The following is a 24,950-nucleotide window of genomic DNA, read 5'->3' as shown; positions in this document are numbered from 1 at the left end:
AGCCACCAGTGCAGATCCATAGGTACCAATCCATTGAAGTCAGGAACCAGGTAAAGGGGTTTCCCCTGGTGAGGGAACCTTTACCTACTGTAAAGGGGTTTTCCAGGGTGAGGGAACCTTTCCTCTTTCACAGCTCTGTCCCAGTTGTGCAGATCCCGTGCCACTTCCTTAATTATTTTCTTTCATCTTAGTTGGTCATGTGGTGGTATTTCTTAGAATTTTGGCTCTCTCAGACCTTGTCAGTGTTCAGTAGGTATTTTTTGAGAGTTGTGCCACACGTAGATATATTTTTGATGTATCTGTAGGAAGAAATGAGATCTACTTCCTATTCTGCCACCTTGATTGGATATCAGATAGACATCAAATTTTGTCAGTTCATAAGGAGGTTTCTCATGCATTCTTCCAAATACATGCCAAAGATGGGAGGTACACCTGTCAGCTAAATATTCATAAGTTTAGAGAGGCCCCGCCCCCCCCCCCCCCCCACTCAGCCAGTGCTGGTCTGAGCTACTTCACAGCCTCAGCCAGCCCAAGAGGCCATTAGTTTGAAGGTTCTGTTGTATCACCCATATTTCTACCTACTGTGTGAGCATTCACTTTGCCATTTAGTGTGTTCAGAATTGATCTCACCACCTTCTTCCTTCTTTTGTCCACATCAAATATTACTGGAAGCATCTGTTTTCCTTCTGCTCCATCTCTAAACCTTGGGTCACTCTCAACTGTTCCACCTTATATCTTGCATCTCCTAAATCATTAACACCTGGGGAATCTTCATAGTATAGGTGGTTTTTCTTGGCCTTTGGTGATACCACCTGGGTTCTAGCCCTGGTTCTGCCAGTTACTACCTATGTTCTTTGAGCAAATTACTTCTCAAATTCCTCATCCGTGAAATGGGGATAATGCATAAGTTACAGGGTAGTTGTAGGAACCAAATAGAATATTGACTATATCTAGAATGTAGTAAGTACTGAATCAGTGGCCACAGGTGGTGGTGGTGTTGTGATTAAGTAGGAATACTTGGTCTTCCTACTCCTCTTGGTTTCCACTTTATCCAAGCTTTATATCTCTTACACAAGAGTCACACTTGGAGAAGGCAATGGCACCCCACTCCAGTACTCTTGCCTGGAAAATTCCATGGACGGAGGAGCCTGGTAGGAGGCTCCTCCTACCAGGAGTTGGACACGGCTGAGCGACTTCACTTTCACTTTTCACTTTCATGCATTGGAGAAGGAAATGGCAACCCACTCCAGTATTCTTGCCTAGGGAATCCCAGGGATGGGGGAGCCTGGTCAGCTGCCGTCTATGGGGTTGCACAGAGTCAGACACGACTGAAGCGACTTAGCAGCAACAGCAGCAGAGTTACATTTCCTTGCTGATTAACTTGTTCTCCAGTCCATTTTGCCAGACTTGCCAGTATATCTAAACACCTGTTTCCAGTTTCCTGCTTCACTGTCTAACTCTGGGTCCAACCCAGGGCTCCGTTGTTTGCAGGAGCCTCCTCCTGACCTGCCTGTGTTCACCCTGAGTTCCCAGGCCTACTCAAACTATTATATATATTGCATTCTGAGTGATCTTTTCAAAACAGAAATCTGACCAGAAATTGTCCAAGGGGCTTTTAGTAAAAAATGTCAAAATCCTTACCAATGGTGTTCATAGTCCTGTCTGGTCCAAGCCTTGCCTCTCCCTCCACCCTCACCTCACACCACTCTTGCCCTTTGCTGTCTGTACACTGGCCACAGTGCCAAGCTACCATGCTGCTTCCTCACAAGTCTATATACACTTTTTCTTCTGCCTGTAATGTTCTTCCCACTCCATCTTTTATTCACTCCCACTCTTTATTTCAGCTCTCAACACAAGTGCCATTTTTTCAGGTAAGTCTTCCCTAAGTTAAACTCTGTTACCTCTTAGAACCAGAGGCCTGGTCTTCAATGTGTTTGGCACATTTGCAATTTTACAAATATACATTTGTAAATATATACTTCACAGTCATAATTCTCCCTAATGAGTCAGTAAGCTCGAAGAATACAATATTTAGCCAGTATTGATTGTTTTCATTGTTTGGATCTGTGTGTGGCACATAATAGCTGATTTAAAAAACCATTACTCCCTGAGGACTTCCCTGGCTGTCCAGTGGTTAAGACTCAGTGCTTTCAATGCAAGAGGCATGGGTTTTATTCCTGGTTGGGAAACTAAAATTTTGCATGCTGTGCAGCCCAGCCAAAAAAAGTTTTTTTTTTTTTTAATTTTATTTATTTTACTTATTTATTTTTATTTTAAAATTTTTTTGCATGTGATGTCTAATTCTGTTTTAATATAAATTTATTTATTTTAATTGGAGGCTAATTACTTTACGATATTGTATTGGTTTTGCCATCCATCAACATGAATCCACCATGGGTGCACATGTGTTCCTCATCCTGAACGCCCCTCCCACCTCCCTCCCCAAACCATCCCTCTGGGTCACCCCAGTGCACCAGCCCCGAGCATCCTGTATCATGCATCTAACCTGGATTGGCAATTCATTTCACATATGATAATATACATGTTTCAAAGCCGTTCTCCCAAATCATCCCACCCTTGCCATCTCCCACAGAGTCCAAAAGACTATTCTATACATCTGTGTCTCTTTTGCTGTCTCACATACAGGGTTATCTTTACCATCTTTCTAAATTCCATATATATGCGTTAGTATACTGTATTGGTGTTTTTCTTTCTGGCTTCACTCTGTATAATAGGCTTCAGTCTCATCCACCTCATTAGAACTGATTCAAATGTATGCTTTTTAATGTCAGAGTAATACTCCATTGTGTATATGTACCACAGCTGTCTTATCCATTCGTCTGCTGATGGACATCTAGGTTGCTTCCATGTCCTGGCTATTATAAACAGCGCTGCGATGAACATTGGGGTACACATGTCTCTTTCAATTCTGGTTTCCTTGGTGTGTATGCCCAGCAGTGGGATTGCTGGGTCGTATGGCAGTTCTATTTCCAGTTTTTTAAAGAATCTCCACACTGTTCTCCATAATGGCTGTACTAGTTTGCATTCCCACCAACAGTGTAAGAGGGTTCCCTTTTCTCCACACCCTCTCCACCATTTATTGCTTGTAGACTTTTGGACAGCAGCCATTCTGGCTGGCATGAAATGGTACCTCATTGTGGTTTTGATTTGCATTTCTCTGATAATGAGTGATGTTGAGCATCTTTTCATGTGCTTGTTAGCCATCTGTATGTCTTCTTTGGAGAAATGTCTGTTTAGTTCTTTGGCCCATTTTTTGATTGCATCATTTATTTTTCTGGAATTGAGCTCCAGGAATTGCTCGTATAATTTTGAGATTAATTCTTCGTCAGTTGCTTCATTTGCTATTATTTTCTCCCATTCTGAAGGCTGTCTTTTCACCTTGCTTAGAATTTCCTTTGTTGTGCAGAAGCTTTTAATTTTAATTAGGTCCCATTTGTTTATTTTTGCTTTTATTTCCAATATTCTGGGAGGTGGGTCATAGAGGATCCTGCTGTGATTTATGTCGGAGAGTGTTTTGCCTATGTTCTCCTCTAGGAGTTTTATAGTTTCTGGTCTTACGTTTAGGTCTTTAATCCATTTTGAGTTTATTTTTGTGTATGGTGTTAGAAAGTGTTCTAGTTTCATTCTTTTACAAGTGGTTGACCAGTTTTCCCAGTACCACTTGTTAAAGAGATTGTCTTTTCTCCATTGTATATTCTTGCCTCCTTTGTCAAAGATAAGGTGTCCATAGGTGCGTGGATTTATCTTTGGGCTTTCTATTTTGTTCCATTGATCTATATTTCTGTCTTTGTGCCAGCACCATACTGTCTTGGTCACTGTGGCTTTGTATTAGAGCCTGAAGTCAGGCAGGTTGGTTCCTCCAGTTCCATTCTTCTTTTTCAAGATTGCGTTGGCTACTCTAGGTTTTCTGTATTTCCATACAAATTGTGAAATTATTTGTTCTAGCTCTGTGAAAAATACTGTTGGTAGCTTGATAGGGATTGCATTGAATCTATAGATTGCTTTGGGTAGTATACTCATTTTCACTATACTTATTCTTCCGATCCATGAGCACGGTATATTTCTCCATCTATTAGTGTCCTCTTTGGTTTCTTTCACCAGTGTTTTATAGTTTTCTATATATAGGTCTTTTGTTTCTTTAGGTAGATATATTCCTAAGTATTTTATTCTTTTCATTGCAATGGTGAATGGAATTATTTCCTTAATTTCTCTTTCTATTTTCTCATTATTAGTGTCTAGGAATGCGAGGGATTTCTGTGTGTTGATTTTATATCCTGAAATTTTACTATATTCATTGTTTAGCTCTAGTAATTTTCTGGTGGAGTCTTTAGGGTTTTCTATATAGAGAATCATGTCGATCTGCAAACAGTGAGAGTTTTACTTCTTCTTTTCCAATTTAGATTCCTTTTATTTCTTTTTCTGCTCTGATTGCTGTGGCCCAAACTTCCAAAACTATGTAGAATAGTAGTGGTGAGAGTGGGCACCCTTGTCTTGTTCCTCACTGTAGGAGAAATGCTTACAATTTTTCACCATTGAGGACAGCAAGGAAACTCCACAATAAAGAGAACTCCACAAACTGCCAGAACACAGAAAGGCCACCCCAAATACAGCAATATAAACAAGATGAAGAGGCAGAGAAATATCCAACAGGTAAAGGAACTGGATAAATGTACACCAAACCAAACAAAAGAGGACGAGATAGGGAATCTACTTGATAAGGAATTTCGAAAAATGATAGTGAAAATGATCCAAAATCTTGAAAACAAAATGGAATCACAGCCTAGAGACAAGGATTGAGAAGATGCAAGAAAGGTTTAACAAGGACCTAGAAGAAATAAAAAAGAGTCAATATATAATGAATAAAGCAATAAGTGAGATCAAAAACACTCTGGATGGAACCAACAGTAGAATAACGGAGGCAGAAGATAGGATAAGTGAGGTAGAAGATAGATTGGTAAAAATAAATGAAACAGAGAGTGAAAAAGAAAAACGAAGTAAAAGAAATGAGTTCAATCTCAGAGACCTCTGCGACAATGTTAAATGCCCCAACAATCAAATCATAGGAGTCCCAGAAGAAGAAGACAAAAAGAAAGACCATGAGAAAATACTTGAGGAGATAATAGTTGAAAACTTCCCTAAAATGTGGAAGGAAATGATCACCCAAGTCCAAGAAACTCAGAGAGTCCCAAACAGGATAAACCTAAGGCGAAACACCCCAAGACACATATTAATCAAATTAACAAAGATCAAACACAAAGAACAAATATTAAAAGCAGCAAGGGAAAAACAATAAATAACACACAAGGGGATTCCCATAAGGATAACAGCTGATCTCTCAATAGAAACTCTTCAAGCCAGGAGGGAATGGCAGGACATACTTAAAGTGATGAAAGAAAATAACCTACAGCCCAGATTACTGTACCCAGCAAGGATCTCATTCAAATAGGAAGGAGAAATCAAAAGCTTTACAGACAAGCAACAGCTGAGAGAATTCAGCACCACCAAACCAGCTCTCCAACAAGTGCTAAAGGATCTTCTCTAGACAGGAAACACAAAAAGGGTGTATAAACTCGAACCCAAAACAATAAAGTAAATGGCAACGAGATCATACTTATCAGTAATTACCTTAAACGTAAATGGGTTGAATGCCCCAACCAAACGACAAAAACTGGCTGAATGGATACAAAAACAAGACCCCTATATATGCTGTCTACAAGAGACCTACCTTGAAACAAGGGACACATACAGACTGAAAGTGAAGGGCTGGAAAAAGATATTCCACACAAATAGAGGCCAAAAGAAAGCAGGAGTAGCAGTACTCATATCAGATAAAATAGACTTTAAAACAAAGGCTGTGAAAAGAGACAAAGAAAGACTACATAATGATCAAAGGATCAATCCAAGAAGCAGATACAAGAATTACAAACATATATGCACCCAACATGACAAATGCCAACAAGTATGGAAGGGGGAATTAACAATAACACAATAATAGTGGGAGACTTTAATACCCCACTCACACCTATGGATAGATCAACTAAACAGAAAATTAACAAGGAAACACAAACTTTAAATGATACAATAGACGACTTAGACCTAATTGATACCTATAGGACATTTCACCCCAAAACAATGAATTTCACCTTTTTCTCAAGCGCACACAAGAACCTTCTCTAGGATAGATCACATCCTGGGCCATAAATCTAGCCTTGGTAAATTCAAAAAAATTTAAATCATTCCAAGCATCTTTTCTGACCACAATACAGTAAGATTAGATCGTAATTACAGGAGAAAAACTATTAAAAATTCCAACATATGGAGGCTGAACAACACGCTGCTGAATAACCAACAAATTGCATAAGAAATCAAAATATGCATAGAAACGAATGAAAATGAAAACATAACAGCCCCAAACCTGTGGGACACTGTAAAAGCAGTGCTAAGGGGAAGGTTCATAGCAATACAAGCATACCTCAAGAAACAAGAAAAAAGTCAAATAAATAACCTAACTCTACACCTAAAGCAACTAGAAAAGGAAGAAATGAAGAACCCCAGGATTAGTAGAAGGAAAGAAATCTTAAAAATTAGGGCAGAAATAAATGCAAAAGAAACAAAAGACACCATAGCAAAAATCAACAAAGCCAAAAGCTGGTTCTTTGAGAGGATAAATAAAATAGACAAACCATTAGCCAGCCTCATCAAGAAACAAAGGGAAAAAGATCAAATCAATAATATTAGAAATGAAAATGGAGAGATTACTGCCAGGGTCCAGCCCCAGCAGGATCCAGGGGTACCCTCAGGATGACGGTATAGGCGAAAGGATAGCAAAGCAGAGAGAACAGAGCCTTGACCTTCCTTGATTAACACAGAAAGCCAATAAAGCTCCTGTGTTCCAAGGAGTCATCCTGAAAGAAGAACAGGGAGAGAAAAGCAGAGAAAAGGGAAAAAAGAACAACATGGGGAGACCAAGCTTCGGTGAGCGAGGCCCATAACTTTATTTTCAAAAGGAACTTTTATACCTTGACTTGTACATAAAAGGAAATGAAAGATGCAAAGTCATACAGAGTCAGCCCAAACATTACATCTGTTTTGTCTTTATCAAAACCAGGATTTTTTTCTGCATACCTTTCCCATAAACAATGTTGTGTACATTATCGTCTGGCCTTGGAGGCCTGTGGACATTTTATGACCCTTTTTTGATAAAGGCTACTCAACCAGAAAACTTATTTTCCCTTGAAGTGTTTTTTCTTTATATTTCTAATCTATGTCAGCCTCAGAAAGTACTAAACAGAGTTACATTCTCACAGAGCAAAGGTGCAGTAAGTTACAACAAAGAAAGAACCAATTAGCTCAAAGGTCTGATGTGGTTAATTCCAAGGCTGCTGCTTGTTTTTCTCACATTCCAACTATGTTAACTAATGCACTCCCAGGTGCACAATGGATATGGGATATGGGAACCTGGCAGCAAGCATTGGCCCAGTAATGAAGCCCTTTACCAGTACTATCTATTCTAATAATTTTTCACCCCTTAAGAACTCTATGCTCATTAGGACTTTTAGAATGTTTCGGCTTCCCATGTCTTTCAAGGTTGGGGAGTTGTGAACAATCATGTGTGTTAATTGCAAGAGTATGGATAAACCTGTCAGGCAAGCTAGAATGCCAACAGAGGGATTAAAATAGAAATATTCCTTTCATGCCCAGGAGACTTATTAACTAAAGCCCTAAGTTGACTTTTTCCAGAGAAAGGTGATCAGGGATAGCCTCCTGTTAATGTCAGAAGAGTTGGTGAAAGGCACAAAATAGTAAGACAAACAGATTCTGGTTTTGGGGTAGATGCTCGAGCAGATCCAGGGGGTCCCTTGAGGCCTGATCCGCCTTTGCCTGTCAGGTTCTCTCCGCATGACCTTTGTCATGGGTGGGATCTCCCGTGGTGGCTCCCGGCAAATCACAACAGACAACACAGAAATTCAAAGGATCATAAGAGACTACTATCAGCAATTATATACCAATAAAATGGACAACTTGGAAGAAATGGACAAATTCTTAGAATAGTACAACTTTCCAAACCTGAATCAGGAAGAAATAGAAAATCTTAACAGACCCATCACAAACATGGGAATTGAAACAGTAATCAGAAATCTTCCAGCAAACAAAATCCCAGGACCAGATGGCTTCACAGATGAATTCTACCAAAAATTTAGAGAAAAGCTAACACCTATCCTACTCAAACTCTTCCAGAAAATTGCAGAGGAAGGTAAACTTCCAAACTCATTCTATGAGGCCACCATCACCCTAATACCAAAACCTGACAAATATCTCACAAAAAAGAAAACTACAGGCCAATATCACTGATGAACATAGATGCAAAAATCCTTAACAAAATTCTAGCAATCAGAATCCAACAATACATTAAAAAGATCATACATCATGACCAAATGGGCTTGTATCCCCAGGGATACAAGGATTCTTCAATATCCGCTAATCAATCAGTGTAATACACCACATTAACAAATGGAAAAATAAAAGCCATATGATTATCTCAATAGATGCAGAGAAAGCCTTTGACAAAATTCAGCATCCATTTATGATAAAAACCCTCCAGAAAGCAGGAATAGAAGGAACATACCTCAACATAATAAAAGCTATATATGACAAACCCACAGCAAACATTTTTTTAGTTTAAAAATGAAAAAAATTAAATAAAGAATAATCTCTGAATTAATGAATAGCACTCATTTTCCTCTCTTCATCTTAAATAAGCAGTGCCTCCATAACATGGCCTAATGTCATAACCCTTTATCACTTGCCATTAATATGCCCAGCCTTTGCCGTCAAGTTCCTCTCACCTGGAATGATCACTTGGTTTCCTTGCATCCAACCCAAATCCAGCCTTTGTGGTTCAGCTTTAGTGTTTCCTCTCCAGATCTTCTGAAAACCATACTGGTCTTCACAAGGCATCTTTGTTTGTGTAAAGTTAGGTCTCACCGCCCCATTTCATACTTCATTATTTAATTCATTGCCTCATTATTTTACGTACATTAGCCTGTTTTCCCAGTTCACTTGCAAGTCTCATGAGGGCCAGATGAATTCTGTGTCCTCTATGTTGCCCTGCATGGTGCTAACAAGCTGGGAAGATCATATTGTATGTGAATTGAAAGGTTTACATCTCTGATTTGCAAAACCTTCTCACATCACAACATAGTAAGGGGCAAAAAAGATTTGCTGAAAGAGTATATGTCAAAATACTAAACTGCAAAAAGAAGTTCTGGAAAGTTTCTAGAATAAAAATAAATGTATCTGGGGCTCAAACACAAGCCTAAGGAATTTTAATCCTTGGCTTCTTCCATGGGCCCATCCTTTTGAGAATTCACAGTTCTTAGGCTGAAGGAGACAGTTAGTGGAACACAGGCACTGGAAACCTGAAATGCTTTCTTCAAGGTTTAAATCGATGATAAAGACATGTCCAGTCATCTTAAAATGACTCTCTCGACCTCTACAGGCCACAATTCACATATACTACTGTGCAGCTTTAAGCATCTTCCTCCTGTGAAATCTTTAGGATTCCAAGGTATTTACTTAATAATTAAGTAGACTTTAAATAAGCTTTCTAAGAAATATTTGGGATGAAAATTCCAGGCAGCCAAATTACTTCTATGCTCAGCCATATGGAAAACAATTCCATCTGAAGTCACTTGGAAGATAATACCAGGAAATCATTTTCAGCATTGCTGCTGCTGCTGCTGCTGCTAAGTCACTTCAGTCGTGTCCGACTCCTAGTGACCCCATGGACTGCAGCCTACCAGGCTCCTCCGTCCATGGGATTTTCCAGGCAAGAGTACTGGAGTGGGATGCCTTCTCTGCATTTTCAGCATTACAAGGCATATTAAGAAGTTCAGTTGAAGTAATCTACTAGCTTGAATAAAAGAACTACAGAATGCTTAAGACTATCTACATTACCTCCTAACAGCACTGATGAGACATTTATTAAGTGAATAACCATCAAATCTTCCTTCATTACACTGTTATAACAGATAGTTATTAATTTTATCAGTTGTCACTAAAGTAGGGAAAATAAATTTCTAAGATTGAAAAAGGATGATTCACATGTTTTTCTAAAATGTAGCATTTATTGTCAATTTAGAAACTGGAAAACTCAAAAATGATTTGTATTTATAAATATCCAATGCACATTAATGGAATCATTATCAGTTGTTAATACAACATGTTTATATTAAGATATAAAATGCAAGGGACTCTTGAGAGTCTCTTGGACTTCAGGGAGATCAAACCAGTCAATCCTAAAGTAAATCCAATCTTGAATATGCATTGGAAGGGCTGTTGCTGAAGCTGAATCTCCAATACTTTGATCACCTGACGCAAAGAGCCAACTCATTTGAAAAGACCCTGATGCTGGGAAACATTGAAGGCAAAAGGAGAAGGGTTTGGCAGAGGGTGAGATGGTAATATAACATCATTGGCTCAATGGACATGAATCTGAGCAAACTCAGAAATAGTGGAGGACAGAGGAGCCTGGCTTGCTATAGTCCACGGAGTCACAAAGAGTCAGACATGACTCAGCGACTGAACAACAGCACCACCACCACAATAAAATGCAAAATGTATACAGTGAAGTACATATACAGCTCCATGAACTTTTACATATATACTCACCCACGTGACAACCAACCGCATTAATACATAGTACATTTCCAGTCGAGAAGAAGGCTCCTGCCCACCTTTCCCAGTCAAACCCTACCACCTGCTACAAGGTACTCATTGTCCTGATCTCTGTCACCATTGGTTAGATGTTTTGGCTGTGCAAATATGTGTAAGTGAAGATATACACTGTATATCCTTTTGTGTCTGGCTTATTTTCTCAACACTTATCCATCTTGCTGTGCATATTCATAGCATGTTATTTTTCATGTTTGACAAAATTCCATTGGATAAGCACACCACAATATATTTATCTGTCCTCTGTCCATGGACATTGAGGTTTTTCCAGTTTTTTATTATTATGAATAAATATGCTATGAACATTCTTGTACATGTCTTTTGATGAACAGAAGTACTCATTTCTCTCATGTGAGTGTAGCCAAGACTGGGATTGTTGGCTCAAGAGTGAACCTATTTGTGAACTGCCAAAAGATTTTTTCAAGTGATTGAACAGTGATATATTTTAATTCATGGAGAGAGTTTGTGAATACAAGGTAAATACTATTGCGTAGTCTAAATTGTGCCTTTTGTTTCTGGTTTATTACTATGAATCAACATGTTGAAAATATATTGTTTTACATAGGCACAAAAAGTTGGCCAGCTCAAGTGCTGGTTGGAATTAAAGGTGAAATGATTTTGAAAGTTCCATTTAAAAAGTTCAGCTTTACAAAAGGGTATTAAATAATTGGAACAGTAAGTTCTGACATTTAGTGAATTACTCTTCCCTTTACAGTGTTGGGAATTAATGTTTGGAGATGAAAATTAATGGTAATTTAGGAAAATGTGTTAAGAAACATGTTTGCTTTGATCAAACACGAAGGCATTATTCAAAGCATATGCATGAAAAGGGATGATTTGAGCTAAAAATAATGTTTTGTCAAATGATTGTAGCTTTTTCCTCCTATGCCTGATAAAAATAACATTCTGATATCCCAGGCCCATGCCATTATTTTTCTATATTTTTATTTTGTTCTCATAAAGCTATAGAGTATTTTTTTTCACGTTACCAGGAATTGTTTGCTTGCTTTCACTGTAATTTGCCTGCCCCTAATTTATAAGTTCTTTTGAAAGGAAGAAGATGGGTCTTTATCTGTAGACAGGGATTGACAACTGAAGAGCACTAACTTTTCTGAGCAGAGACACATACAGAGGTTTCATGTCATGTGACTCTGAATGTGAAAAAAGAGTAATTTTGCCTTTTCTGTTCCAGTTATCTCAAGGATCTCCAGAACCAATTGAACCCAACTTTTTCACAGCAGATTACCACTTATTGCATCATTCATTGGGTGGAAACAGCCTGTCCTCAAATGACCCAACAGGTAACTGTCTTCAACACAGGAAATCTGGCTTTCATGAAGGAATAGGTTATTTGGATCAACAGCTATCCTTACAAGGTTATCTTCAACTTAAAATGAAAAGAGAGCTTATTTTGATTATCTGCAGTGATAGTTGGAAGGGACATACAGTAGGAATCTAGAAATTCCCTCAGAGTTATTTTACCCACTTGTGACAGCTTCCTCCATCATTTATTAATACCATAAGCGAACAGAATCTGTGTGGGTAAATTGAATTTCTTTGTATCTGATGATGGGAAATCAAATGCCCAAAGGATCCAGGGACATAAAAAGCAGATATAAAGAATTTGAATAAAACAGAAAATTTGAAACTCATCTGAAGAATCCAAATCATATGTATTTGATTTGTGTGTGTGTGTGTGTGTAAAAATTTCACGTAGGGAGGCAATATAACATAGGGATTAAAAGCACGTATTCTGTAAACCTGGATGCCTACATTCAAATCTCAGGTAAACCACTTAGTAACTGATCTTGAGAAAATTATTTGACCTCATTGAATCCCAGGTTTTTTGCCTATAAAATGGGAATAAAAATGATACCTACGTTTTAGGATCATAGGAAGGATCAGTGTAACTATATAAAAATATGCTTAGCCAGTATATAGGGACTCAGCATAAGGACCTTCCTGGGATATTTGACCTCCAGAAGAGATCTGCAAGCTACTCCGAGATTACAGAATTCCTAAGTAATTTTTGAATCCCTGTAAACTATAGTTATATCTCTCAGTAGGGCAGACAGACATGAGGCTTATATGGTTAAATGAAAACTTTCCATTTCCTTAGGCAAAAAGAATCTTCAAGTCTGCTGTGCTTTTGTTGTTGCCTAATTTAGGCAAATCATGTCATGTATTAATTAGCAAACTTGCCCTAAGTCTTGGACTCCTGGGATAAAGCTAACCTGGGTTGGTAGAATTTCATTTAAAATAGTCCCTGAGAAATCTCTAAGATCAAAATAAACTGTTATCTAAAATTTTTTGCTTTTATTTATTTTTAATTGAACTACAGTTAATTTATAATATTGCATTATTTTCAGGGATATAGAAAAGTGGTTCAGATATATATATATATAATCTTTTCAGATTCTTTTCCTTTTCCATTAAAAGTTATTACGAGATACGGAATATCCCAGTGCTATGCAGTAAATCATTATTATTCTTTTTATATAGTAGCATGTATGGGAGCTTCCCTGGTAGCTCAGCTGGTTAAGAATCTGCAGTTAAAAATTAACTGCAGGAGGTTAAGAATCTCCTGCAGTGCAGGAGACCCAGGTTCTATCCCTAGGTTGGGAAGATCCCCTGGAGAAGGAAATGGCAAACCGCTCCAGTATCCTTGCCTGGAAAATGCCACGGACAGAGGAGCCTGGTGGGCTGCAGTTCATGGGTCGCAAAGAGTCAGGCATGACTAGTGACTAACACTGGGTCACTATGTATCTATTAATCCCATATGCCTAATACATCCCCCTTTCTTTCCCCTTTGGTAACCAGAGGCTTGTTTTGTATGTCTATGAGTCTGTTTCTGTTTTGTAAATAAGTTCATTTGTATTATTTTTTAGATTCCACATATAAGTGATACATAAAATTTGTGTTTCTGACTTACTTAATTTAGTATGATATGGTATATATATATATCAGTTCAGTTCAGTTCAGTCGCTCAGTCGTGTCCGACTCTTTGCAAACCCATGAATTGCAGCATGCCAGGCCTCCCTGTCCATCACCAGCATACATATATGTATATGTATATATATATATATATATACACACACATATATGTATATATATGTACATGTATATATATATACATATGCATACATACATACAATGGAATATTACTTATAAAGAGGAATAAAATATTGCCATTTACAGCAACATGGATGGGCCTAGAGATGATCATACTAACTGAAGTCATCTGCTTTTACAAGCATCCTTCAGGGCATGTTGGTCAGTCACAGACCAGACTTCTTACCACAGCAGACCTGCTGAGTGAGGAGCTCTGCTGAAAATCTCTCAGTGGCCTGAGAGGGAGTTAACAGGCTGTTCCAGAAGCTGGACGCCTCACCCCAGAGCAGACCAGCTGTGTCCCTTGTCATGGCAGAAGGGCAAAAGCAAAGAGAGCAGAACCAAGGAGCACTTTGGGCAATGCCTCTAAGCTGGACTTGAAAACCAAGCTGCCAGGACTCACATCTTCATGCATCCTCTTAATCTTCAATCACTTTTCTCTCTCCTAAGTGGCAGGGGAACTCCCAGGCGTCCACATGAGTAAGTGTGGATTGACTGGAGTGGAAACTGGTCAATATTACTTTGGGTGGTGTTGGGGTAGGTCAACGTGCTGGTGTATCATACTCATGCCAAACCTCAAAAGAATTATTATCCTCCAATTTCAAATGTATTTTCCTACTGGGAACCATAGGAAATGGTCAGATCTTTGACATAGTCCACTGGCTATTTCTGCCTTCCTCTGAGAATTTATTCTCTTTCTAGAACATATCTACTCTTTTTGCTGATGGATTGAGGAGAGTTTCTTAATTTTTTTTTTTTTTTTTGCTTATCAGGAAATTTATGCTTAGAATCACTTTTCACCTGTCCTTAACACACACACACACCCCTAACTTAATTGGCCAATTTACACCATGAGCAATTCCTGTAAATCTTGTGTATTATTTTGTGATCACCACCCTAAAAGCCAAGATAATTTAGAATGTGTTTGTAAGTACTAATTTTCATCACTAAGGAACTGACCTGTTTTCATTACACATGAGTTCTAATTGCCAGTACAACTGAAGAAAACATGAACCAAATGTCAGACTTTTCATAATTTATCTGTTTCCAGGTCTACCCTCTAGCTTTGATTTGGAGGAGGGGATAACATATGAACAGATGCAGGTGAGGTTTTTGCACTGCCTCTGAATGATTTTATTTTGTTGTTTTTAATTCAATACTAACCTGATTTTTTTTTTCAACTTTAGACTGTGATTGAAGAAGTCTTAGAGGAAAGTGGCTATTACAATTTTACTTCTAACAGGTGAGATCTAGAAATGTGAAAGTTCAATATAGAACACTGGATTTAATTTCTCTAGCCTTGATTCCAGAGGTCCCACCCCCACCTTTTATTTTAAACACTTTTGTAAAATAGCTTGGCTCAGAATGATACAACCGTGGGTAGAATGTATGTTCCCCATCTTTTGTATGGGTGCAGCTGCTGTATTCTTAGTTGGAAAAGAGTGATAGCTTAGTAGTAATTTACTCCCATAAAAAATGAACATAATGAAATCGAAAAGTATTTCTACATTTTAAAAAAATTAAACATTTGTCCCATATTGGAAGAGCTGTAAACTCAAATTTCCATAACTAAAACCTATCCATTATTTGTATAGAATGCAAGGGGGAAAATCCACCTAACAAAGAATCACTTCTGGTGAATTTAAGAAATGTTTGTGGGAGAAGGATTTGTTGTTATGTGTTCCTTTTTGCTTACCCTAAATAAGAAACTTCAATTTACTGGGGCTGTGTGTTATCTTCTAAAATAATCATCATTGGTGCTCTAAAAATATACTCTATCAATTTCATTCAGCTCTGGATTTCTGCAGTTTTACTGTTGGGCACAGTTTCGGGCAAAAAGATTTGAGTACAGTTAGTTTATTTGAGAGGCAATCCCAAGAAACTCTGCTAGGGGATTGAAGAAATAATTCAATAAAGCCTTCATTTTCAAGCAAGTTACCATTGTGGTATGTGGAGCTTGATCACACTGCGGAAATCTGAGAGCCAGTGGGGAACATGTGCTTCAGTTCTCCCACTCGTGGACTGAGGAAGCTGGGCTGGTATTTATCTCTAATTTCTGTTAGTCATTTTCTGAGTACTTTTCCCCCAGGAGATGTTAGTTACCTGGCATTTCTGGCCTTCTGTAAAGGTGGACACAGTAGATTCTAGAGGTCAGAGAAATCCTCAGGAAAAGAAATTCAGGTGTTGGGAATTGGGCACCAGGTTGTCATGTTTGAAGTACTTTTTTTAAAATATAAATTTATTTATTTTAATTGGAGGCTAATTAGTTTACAATATTGTATTGGTTTTGCCATACATCAATATGAATCTGCCATGGGTGTACTGAAGTACTTTGAATGTGGGGGTATGGACCCTGATTTTGTCTGCTGTACATGAGCTGGCCACTCATAACAGAATCACCACATTGGACCATGAGTAACCACTTACATGTCCTATATGACCAAAACTGCTTTAGGAGGCATGGTTCTCTGGAGTTTATTTTCCCTATCTAGCCCTTTCTACCTGGATGAACTGCCTTCCTGTCTAGCTAATGAAGCTATCTGGTGACCACTATTTAAATTATTCTAGAAATCTTCCCCAAAGATAACTGTTAGCCATGGAAAGAGAAAGAGGTCTCAAGAACATACTATCAAGATCATTATATGGAAATTAGATTCATTTTTAAGGTTCAGTCTCCAACCTTTTTTCCCTCCCTGTTTCAATGAATTGCTCTGTGAATCACAGATAAAATTATTCACCTGCTTGCTCTTTTGGCTTGATAATATATCTCCAAAATACTATCTTTGTACATTTAGATCTGTTATGATTTGAAACTGCAGAGAAATGATGAGTTATTCTTATTTACCAAAGGTATACTGTTGATAGAAATCACCATATCCATAATCACTCACCTCCTCCCATTTCTGGAGGGATTTTGAATTTTCTTTCTTTCCTCTTGATCTGAGTACACCCAGCCTTCCATGGATAATACAAATGTCTCCATTCTTTACGCTTGGCAGCTTATTATTTCAAGTGCCCTCGGCTTGTAATGGGGCAAAAGTTATACTAATCACTTTTTAAATCTGCATTTTCTCAAAGACTCAGGATCATGGGCAATGAATACTTCAAATTTTTGTAGGAAGTCAACTAAATATAATGAAAAACCAGGTGTGTCAGGAACTTAGGAAAGCTCTTACAAGAGCTCTTATCTTTTCTTTTTTTAGAATAATTTCAGTCTTATTTTAAAATTTATTTTTATCCTTTTCAATTCTACTATTATTAAGTTTTTAAAAAAATGAAACATTGGGACTTTCCTGGTGATCCAGCGGTTGTGAATCTGCCTACCTACGCAGGGAACCCAGGTTCAGTCCCTGGCTTGGGAAGACTCCCCATGCCACAGGGCAACTAAGCCTGCCTGCCACAGCTACTGAAGCCCACATGCCCTGGAGCCTGTGCTCTGCAACCAGAGAAGCCACCGCAATGAGAACACTGCACACCGCAACTAGAGAGTAGCCCCCACTCGCCGCAACTAGAGAAAGTCTGTGTATAGCAACGAAGACCAGCACAGCCAATAAATAAATAAACAATTTTCTAAAAAATCAAGCATTACTTCTACTTCTAAAGACACATTCCTGTACTAAAAGAAATTGTAGATTTTCTTCTTATGGTAAATAGACGATAAGATGCTATGCTGTATTTAGTCACTCACTTGTGTCCGACTCTTTGAGACCCCATGGACTGCAGCCCACCAGGCTTCTCTGTCCATGGGGATTCTCCAGGCAGGAATAGTGGTGTGAATTTCAACTCCCTCCTCCAGGGGATCTTCCAAACCCAGGGACTGAATCCAGGTCTCCCACATTGCAGGTGGATTCTTTGCCATCTGAGCCACTAGGGATGCCCAAGAATACGGGAGTGGGTATCCTATCCCTTCTCCAGGGGATCTTCCTGACCCAGGAATCAAACTGGGGTCCCCTGCATTGCAGGCAGATTCTTTACCAGGTGAGCTACCAGGGAAGTCCAGATATTAAGATACCTGATAACAAAGGTGAAAAGTTATTTGTGGTTATTTTTGGAATTGTGACTAGAATACAAAGATATTTAAATGATCAAGTTAAAGCAAGATATGATGGAAATGACATCAAATTTTCTTAAAATGCTCCAAATTAAAATGAATCATTCACTCAGAAATCTGTATAACCATGATACTCCCTTTTCAGTTTCTAATAGCAGTGATAGAATATATAATTGGGGGAAAGAGTTTTCATGCTTTACTAGTAAAAATAACCCTGAGTTGTGCTTAACACCATTACTTGTTTACTGATATTCCCAATTAATTTCCAAGAAATACGTCAGGCTCCACATGGAAAGACCTAACACTTCATAAACTGAAAGTGCTCATAATTCCAAATATGAATCAAATTAGCTGTGGCAGTCCTGATTTTTCCATAGTCAAAGGGTGAGAGTGAAAGTAGCTCAGTTGTGTGCGACTCTGCAACCCCATGAACTATACAGTCCGTGGAATTCCCCAGGCCAGAGTACTGGAGTGGGTAGCCTCTCCCTTCTCCAGGAGATCTTCCCAACCCAGGGATCCAAGCCAGGTCTCCCCCATCGCAGGCAGATTCTTTACCAGCTGGGCCCAATTGCAGGCAGATTCTTTACCAGCTGAGCCACAAGGGAAGGCCAAGAATACTGGAGTGGATAGCCTATCCCTTCTCTAGCGGATCTTCATGACCCAGGAATTGAACTGGGGTCTTAGATTCTTTACCAACTATCAAAGAAACCCTGACTCAAAGGGTAGTGGGTGCTAAATATCACAGAACATGTAGAGGTAATTAGAACCAATACTTAGAATCAGTAGAGTCTCTTTTCCCAAATAGGTTTTGTAAACATGCAGTATTATCAAAGATGACAATATTTGTTCCCTGAGAAATAAAGTTTCATGACCAAATATATTTGGGAAATCCTGAATGTACATTTTTCTGTTTTGGGAGAATGTTGACACACATGACTATATTGAAGACTTTGAGATATGCTATAGGAAAGAAGTCTGTTTATCTTGTTTACCCTAGTGATTCTTCATATTTTACCTGGAACACAAGTTAAGATAGCCTTCCTTAGAATGTGGTTTGAAAAATGAAACATTGTTTTAACTACTCCACCAGTATCTACTCAGATCGGCTGTTGTTATCATCATCTTAATCTTCATCATGGTCACCACTGCAAAATGTTATTAAGTGATCTTGATTAATTGTCATACAGAGAGAATTACATACATAAGCCCTGTATTATTCAAGTTTACAACTTAAGACTGTCAGTCAGACCTATACATATGTCTACAAAGCATGCAGACAGCAATTAAAGCACTAAGCCAAGATATGGCACGTAGCAGCTTAGATTACAGGGTTCATGTTTAGTTAGAAACAGAGAGATGCCATTCTCAACCTGAAAGTCTCAGAAGGCCATTATCTAGCTACTAGCTCTCTTTGGGGAAGATACATAGAAGTGTTTAAATAATGGTGAGGCTTCTTGGGCAGAGGGTAGGAAGAATGTCTCAGGCACAGCATGCTGCATTAGTTAAAGAGATAACAGAGACAGCAGCAGGGAGCCCTAGCCCAAATGAGGGATTTGGGGAGGGGAAGTAGGACTGAGTTGAGAGTGCAATGAAAATAAAACAAGGTCAAAACAAACTGGGCCAGCCTTGAAAAGTGAAAGTGAAAAGTGTTGGTCGCTCAGTCATGTCCAACTCTTTGCAACCCCATGGACTGTAGCCCACCAGTCTCCTATGTCCATGGAATTCTCCAGGCAAGAATACTGGAGTGGGTAGCCATTCCCTTCTCCAGGGGATCTTCCCAACCCAGGGATTGAACCTGGGTCTCCTGCACTACAGGCAGATTCTTTATCATCTGAGCCACCAGGAAAACCCAGGAAAGCCCTAGGAGGGCTCTATTTGTGCTCACTTGCAGGGTTGTATGATTAAATATATTTCTGTTATTCAATTGCTCAGTTGTGTCCAACTCTTTGTGACCTCATGGACTGCAGCATGCCAGGCTTCCCTGTCCATCACCATCTCCTGGAGTTTGCTCAAACTCACATCCATTGAATTGGTGGTGCCATCCAACCATCTCATCTGCTGTTGTCCCCTTCTCATCTTGCCTTCAATATTTCTCAGTATCAGGGTCTTTTCCAATGAGTTGGCTCTTTGTATCAGGTGGCCAAAGTATTGCAGCTGCAGCTTCAACATCAGTCCTTCCAATGAATATTCAGGGTTGGTTTCCTTTAGGACTGACTGGCTTGATCTCCTTCCTGTCCAAGGGGTTCTCAAGAGTCTTCTCCAGTACCACAGTTTGAAAGCATAAATTCTTTGGCACTCAGCCTTCTTTATGGTCCAATCCATACATGACTACTGGAAAAATCATAGCTTTGACTATACAGACCTTTGTCAGTAAAGTGATGTCTCTGCTTTTTAATACACTGTCTAGGTTTGTCATAGCTTTTCTTCTTAGCAAGTATCTTTCTGTTTCATGACTGTATTCTCTGTCTACAGCGATTTTGGAGTCCAAGAAAATAAAGTCTGTCACTGTTTCTATTTTTCCCCATCTCTTTAGTTCTTCCCTTTCTGCCTCTGGGGTCGTGTTATCTTCATATCTTAGGTTATTGATATTTCTCTCAGCAATCTTGATTCCAGCTTCTGATTCATTCAGCCCAGCATTTTGCATCATGTACTCTGCATGTAAGCTAAATAACCAGGGTGACAATATAAAGCCTTAATATATTCTTTTCCCAATTTTGAACCAGTCTGTTGTTCCACGTCTGGTTCTAATTGTTGCTTCTTGACCTGCAAACAGTTTTCTCAGGAGGCAAGTAAAGTGGTCTGGTATTCCCATCTCTTTTAAGAATTTTCCGCAGTTTGATGTGATCCACACAGTCAAAGACTTTAGCATAGTCAATGAAGCAGAAGTAGATGTTTTTCTAGAATTCTCTTCCTTTTTCTATGATCCAAAAGATGCTGGCATTTTGATCTCTGGTTTCTCTGCCTTTTCTAAACCCAGCTTGAACATCTGGAAATTGTTGGTTTCATGTACTGTTGAAGCCTAGCTTGAAAGATTTTGAGCATTATCTTGCCAGATTGTGAAATGAGCACAATTGTATGGTAGTTTGAACATTCTTTGGCATTGCCCTTCTTTAGATTGGAATGAAAACTGACCTTTTCCAGTACTATGACCACTGCTGAATTTTCCAAATTTCCTGGCATATTGAATGCAGTACTTTCACAACATCATATTTTAGAATTTGACATAGCTCAGCTGGAATTCCATCACTTCCACTAGCTTTGTTCATAGTAATGCTTCCTAAGGCACACTCAACTTCATACTCCAGGTTGTCTGGCTCTAGGTGAGTGGTCACACTATCTTGATTATCTGGGTCATTAAGATCTTTTTGTTCGTATAGGTCTTCCATGTATTCTTGTCACTTCTTCTTAATATCTTCTGCATCTGTTAGATCCATACCATTTCTGTCCTTTATTGTGCCCATCTTTGTATAATATATTGCACAAAAATATATTTTACACACATTAATATTTAGCTTTCTCACCAGAATGATACCATCTAGCTTGCCTTAATTATATCACTGTTGTTATGAGAGTAAAACTGTTCAGTTTTGTGGGTGAATAGAGAATGAGCATATCATTCAGGTCCTGGCAGGTTACAGTCCATGGGATTACCAATATTTGGACATGACTGAGTGACTGAGCCCAACACAGCACAGCACACATTAATATTTTATTTTTTAACAATGAAATATGTGTTGTGGTAAAAAGAAATTATTGATTCAACTTGCTTTGCTTTAAAATAGGCATTAAATGTACAAGCTACTTGGGATAGGCTTTAATTTTTCCACTATAGAGTTATCAGTTACTATTAAACTTATAATTTGAGAAAGACAGTGTCAGCACTGAACTTAAGCAAAAGGCAGCTTTCTAAAAATCTCCCCATTTTATGCTTAGAATCACCATTTTATTCATTTATTTACTTGTATACCTGAGCTACTGCTTTTGAAATTGAATGTGTGAACTAAAATATTTGAGATTGTAGAGAACACTTTCTACTTCTGAATGTTCTAGGTATCACTCCTATCCATGGGGGACCAAGAATTATCCAACCAAAAGATGAACGTGCTGCACTTTAAACGGACCTGGTTTTCCCAGTGAAGGTCAAGTTCTGGACTGAAGCCTCTACTGGCAAGATGCCCAAGGATTGGGTGATACTCCAAGAGTATGGAAGAGAAAAGACCAATATGCCACAGTGCCCGCAGGGCCTCTTTCTAGAGATCCAGGGCTACGAGGCTCCATCCTTGGGATACACAGATACAGGATAGCGGGGCTTCCAGTGTACTCCTGGGAGAGACTGCTGCAGAATTCATCTATGAGAAGAAAACTCGCTCCTTGCAGGACTTTCCTCCAAGTTAAAAAGAAAACAAAAAAATGACATATTTTTCAAAGAAATACTTTTTACTTAGAATTGCTAAAACTATGTTTAAAGGCATCTAGCTTTCTATGTATAGTTTTAGATAAAGAAAATTATAGAACTCAGAACAGTAATATTGGGTAATTCACTGTATCCATCAATTTTTTAATGGTAAAAGAAATTCAGAATATGTGATTGAAATATTGTGTAGTTTTATTTGTTTGTTTTACTGAAAGGATTGCTTTTCCCTTAACCATGTGGGTGCTAGTGATCTTAAACCGTGATATAGTGTGGACAGTATTTGTGACCTTGCACAACCTCTGGGAATACCTGTCAGATTGTCAGATTTAAGTTAGACCAATAGAATGTATGGATGTACAGTGTGTGTGTGTGTGTGTGTGTGTGTGTGTGTGTGTAGGGGTAAGACGGAGGTTTAGATTAGGCTAATGCTTTGCTGCTAATCACACTCATAGTGTCCTTAGAGCACTTTGAAGAGTCATAGAGTCTATGAAAGAGATGCAATATTCCACATTCTAACTCTCTAGCTAAAATTACCTATATTGCTTTTAAGTTTTTATTATTTGAGAATTTGAAATGAAAATAAGTTATATAATAAAATATGTTTCTTCTTTATTCATTTAGATGTCTCTAGAAAAGAGAATTCAGAATGCCAAAACAGTGTCCCATTCCTGTGTGGGGATAATTTATGGGGAAAATTCTTATAGATTCTTACTGGGCTAAAAAGTCTCTTCTACTGACTTCTTATAACTGGTGTAATGTCAAGAAATTATCACCAAGTCAGACTGTGCTTCTAACTAAGGCATTTTTTAAAAGTTAATCAATTTGTTTAGTTATTTCTGGCTGTCCTGGGTCTTCATTGCTGCCTTCAGTCTTTCTCTGGTGGTGGCTTCTCTTGTGGCAGGGCCTGGGCTCTAGGGCACGGGAGCTTCAGTGCTTGCAGCTCACTGGCTCTGTAGTGCAGACTCAGTAGTTGTGGTTCCTGGGCTTAGTTGCTCCGCGGCACGTGGGATCTTCTTGGACTAGGAATCCAATCAGTATCCCCTGCATTGCAACGTGGTCTCTTAACCACTGGGCCACAAAGGAAGCTCTTCAGGGAATGTTTTAAATCTAAATAATTAGTCACCTAAAGCTGGAATTATGCTTTTTACTTCTAAATTCTAGCTTCGCTGGTGGCTTAGAGGGTAAAGAGTCTGCCTGCAATGCGGAAGACCCAGGTTCAATCTCTGGGTCGAGAAGATCCCCTGGAGTAGGAAATGGCACCCCACTCTAGTACTCTTGCCTGGAAAATCCCATGGACGGAGGAGCCTGGTGGGCTACAGTCCATGGGGTCACATAGAGTTGGACACAACTGAGTGACTTCACTTTCCTTTCTATCTTATTTACATTGATATATTTTTAGTGTGATCAAATAAAATTTAGTACAGTGGTTGAAACACAAATATCTTTTCTATAGTATGGGGAAATCTCTTAATGTGACTCCATATAATTTTTATAATTAGTGTATTTAGTACTTAAATTATATCCAATTCTCTTTAGCTAGTGCCTTTGAAAATTGCCAATGATCCTTTTCTTTAAGCCAAATTCATAGTTTCAAAGACACTGTAATTAACAGTAATAAGTGAGAATACAGCGATAAATTTCAGTTTTAGCTTTCAATCAAATTAATCCACATGTGAAATTTACATATGAAATCAAAAGGTTATGATAGTGTTGATTTAAACCAGAAACAAATTGTATTTCTATTCCAGCTTAATTTGAACCTGCACAATTATTTTTTATTTCTTTCTTCATGTATGGAATGGGCACATGCCTTTGTTGTACAAGAGGCACAGGCCTAGAGAAGAATAAATTTTCATTGTGACAGAAGTCAGTACCTAGAGATAAACCAAGATGTAGGGTGAAAGTTTGAACCGTAAAGTCCTTCTGCAAAGGTGTAGAAAAGATTAGTATTCAGAAGTCACACCTTGGTAAGAGAAGAGAAGTTGTTTATTTGAAGGTTTTTAAATGCATATAGTTGACCTTATTGACCAGAAAGGGAGCAAAATATTCTATCATACTAACTCTTCTAGATCATAAAAATGGCATTTATTATGCTAGAAGTTAGTGAGAATGAACAAAAATAAGCAAATGAATGCCTTTTTCAACAGCAGTGTTAGGCTCATCAACTCTAAGCTGATAGATGCATTCTTTTGCCAAAATAGTATATTCTTAAACTACCACAGTCGCTGAATCAGCATTCTCCCAGTGCAAGACCAAGACTTTAAGAGGTTAGACAGTTGTGAAGCAAGCGTTTTGTGCAGGGGCCCACATCTCAGCAGTAAGGTTAGCAAAGAAGGACCTCTCCCAATAAAAACAAGAAGCATCCTTCTGTTTTGACTGTCTAAACTGTCTTTTAGTGCAAAGAGATTGTTACTTGAACTTAATAGGTCTCAATCTTTTCCTGATTACATTTACATTTTTTCTCTTCTTTTTATATAATTTTTAAATGATATGTTGTGCAATGAAATCCATGTGAGTTCATCTAATATTCACTGAATATTTGTATGAGACAATACGAATCGAATCAGTCTTCTCAGGTCATTTTTATATGCAAATACTTCAGTTCATTATGTGTTGATC

General features: G+C 38.4%; 1 protein-coding gene across 7 annotated transcripts in view; it reads left to right on the top strand.

The window, feature by feature from the left end:
* Nucleotides 1-22,511, top strand: part of NEK10 (NIMA related kinase 10) — a 267,626-nt gene extending 245,115 nt beyond the window's left edge. For all 7 annotated transcript variants that reach the window (XR_015150824.1, XM_086365568.1, XM_086365564.1 and 4 more), the window contains 4 exons: nucleotides 11,948-12,056; nucleotides 14,918-14,970; nucleotides 15,054-15,109; nucleotides 21,968-22,511. Coding sequence is in view for 6 of the 7 variants with exons in the window: in XM_086365568.1 (XP_086221694.1) it covers nucleotides 11,948-12,056; nucleotides 14,918-14,970; nucleotides 15,054-15,109; nucleotides 21,968-22,016 (267 nt within the window). In the remaining variant the exon portion in view is untranslated. The remainder of the gene's footprint in view (nucleotides 1-11,947; nucleotides 12,057-14,917; nucleotides 14,971-15,053; nucleotides 15,110-21,967) is intronic.
* Nucleotides 22,512-24,950: the final 2,439 nt, after the last annotated feature.

The sequence above is a fragment of the Bos grunniens genome, chromosome 22 (assembly GCF_055505025.1).
Source record: "Bos grunniens cultivar Pamir isolate PY7600 chromosome 22, Bosgru_T2T1.0, whole genome shotgun sequence".
NCBI classification, from domain to species: domain Eukaryota; kingdom Metazoa; phylum Chordata; class Mammalia; order Artiodactyla; family Bovidae; genus Bos; species Bos grunniens.
The sequence above is the reverse complement of the archived record's forward strand: the minus strand, read 5'-3'. Positions and strand labels throughout refer to the sequence as shown.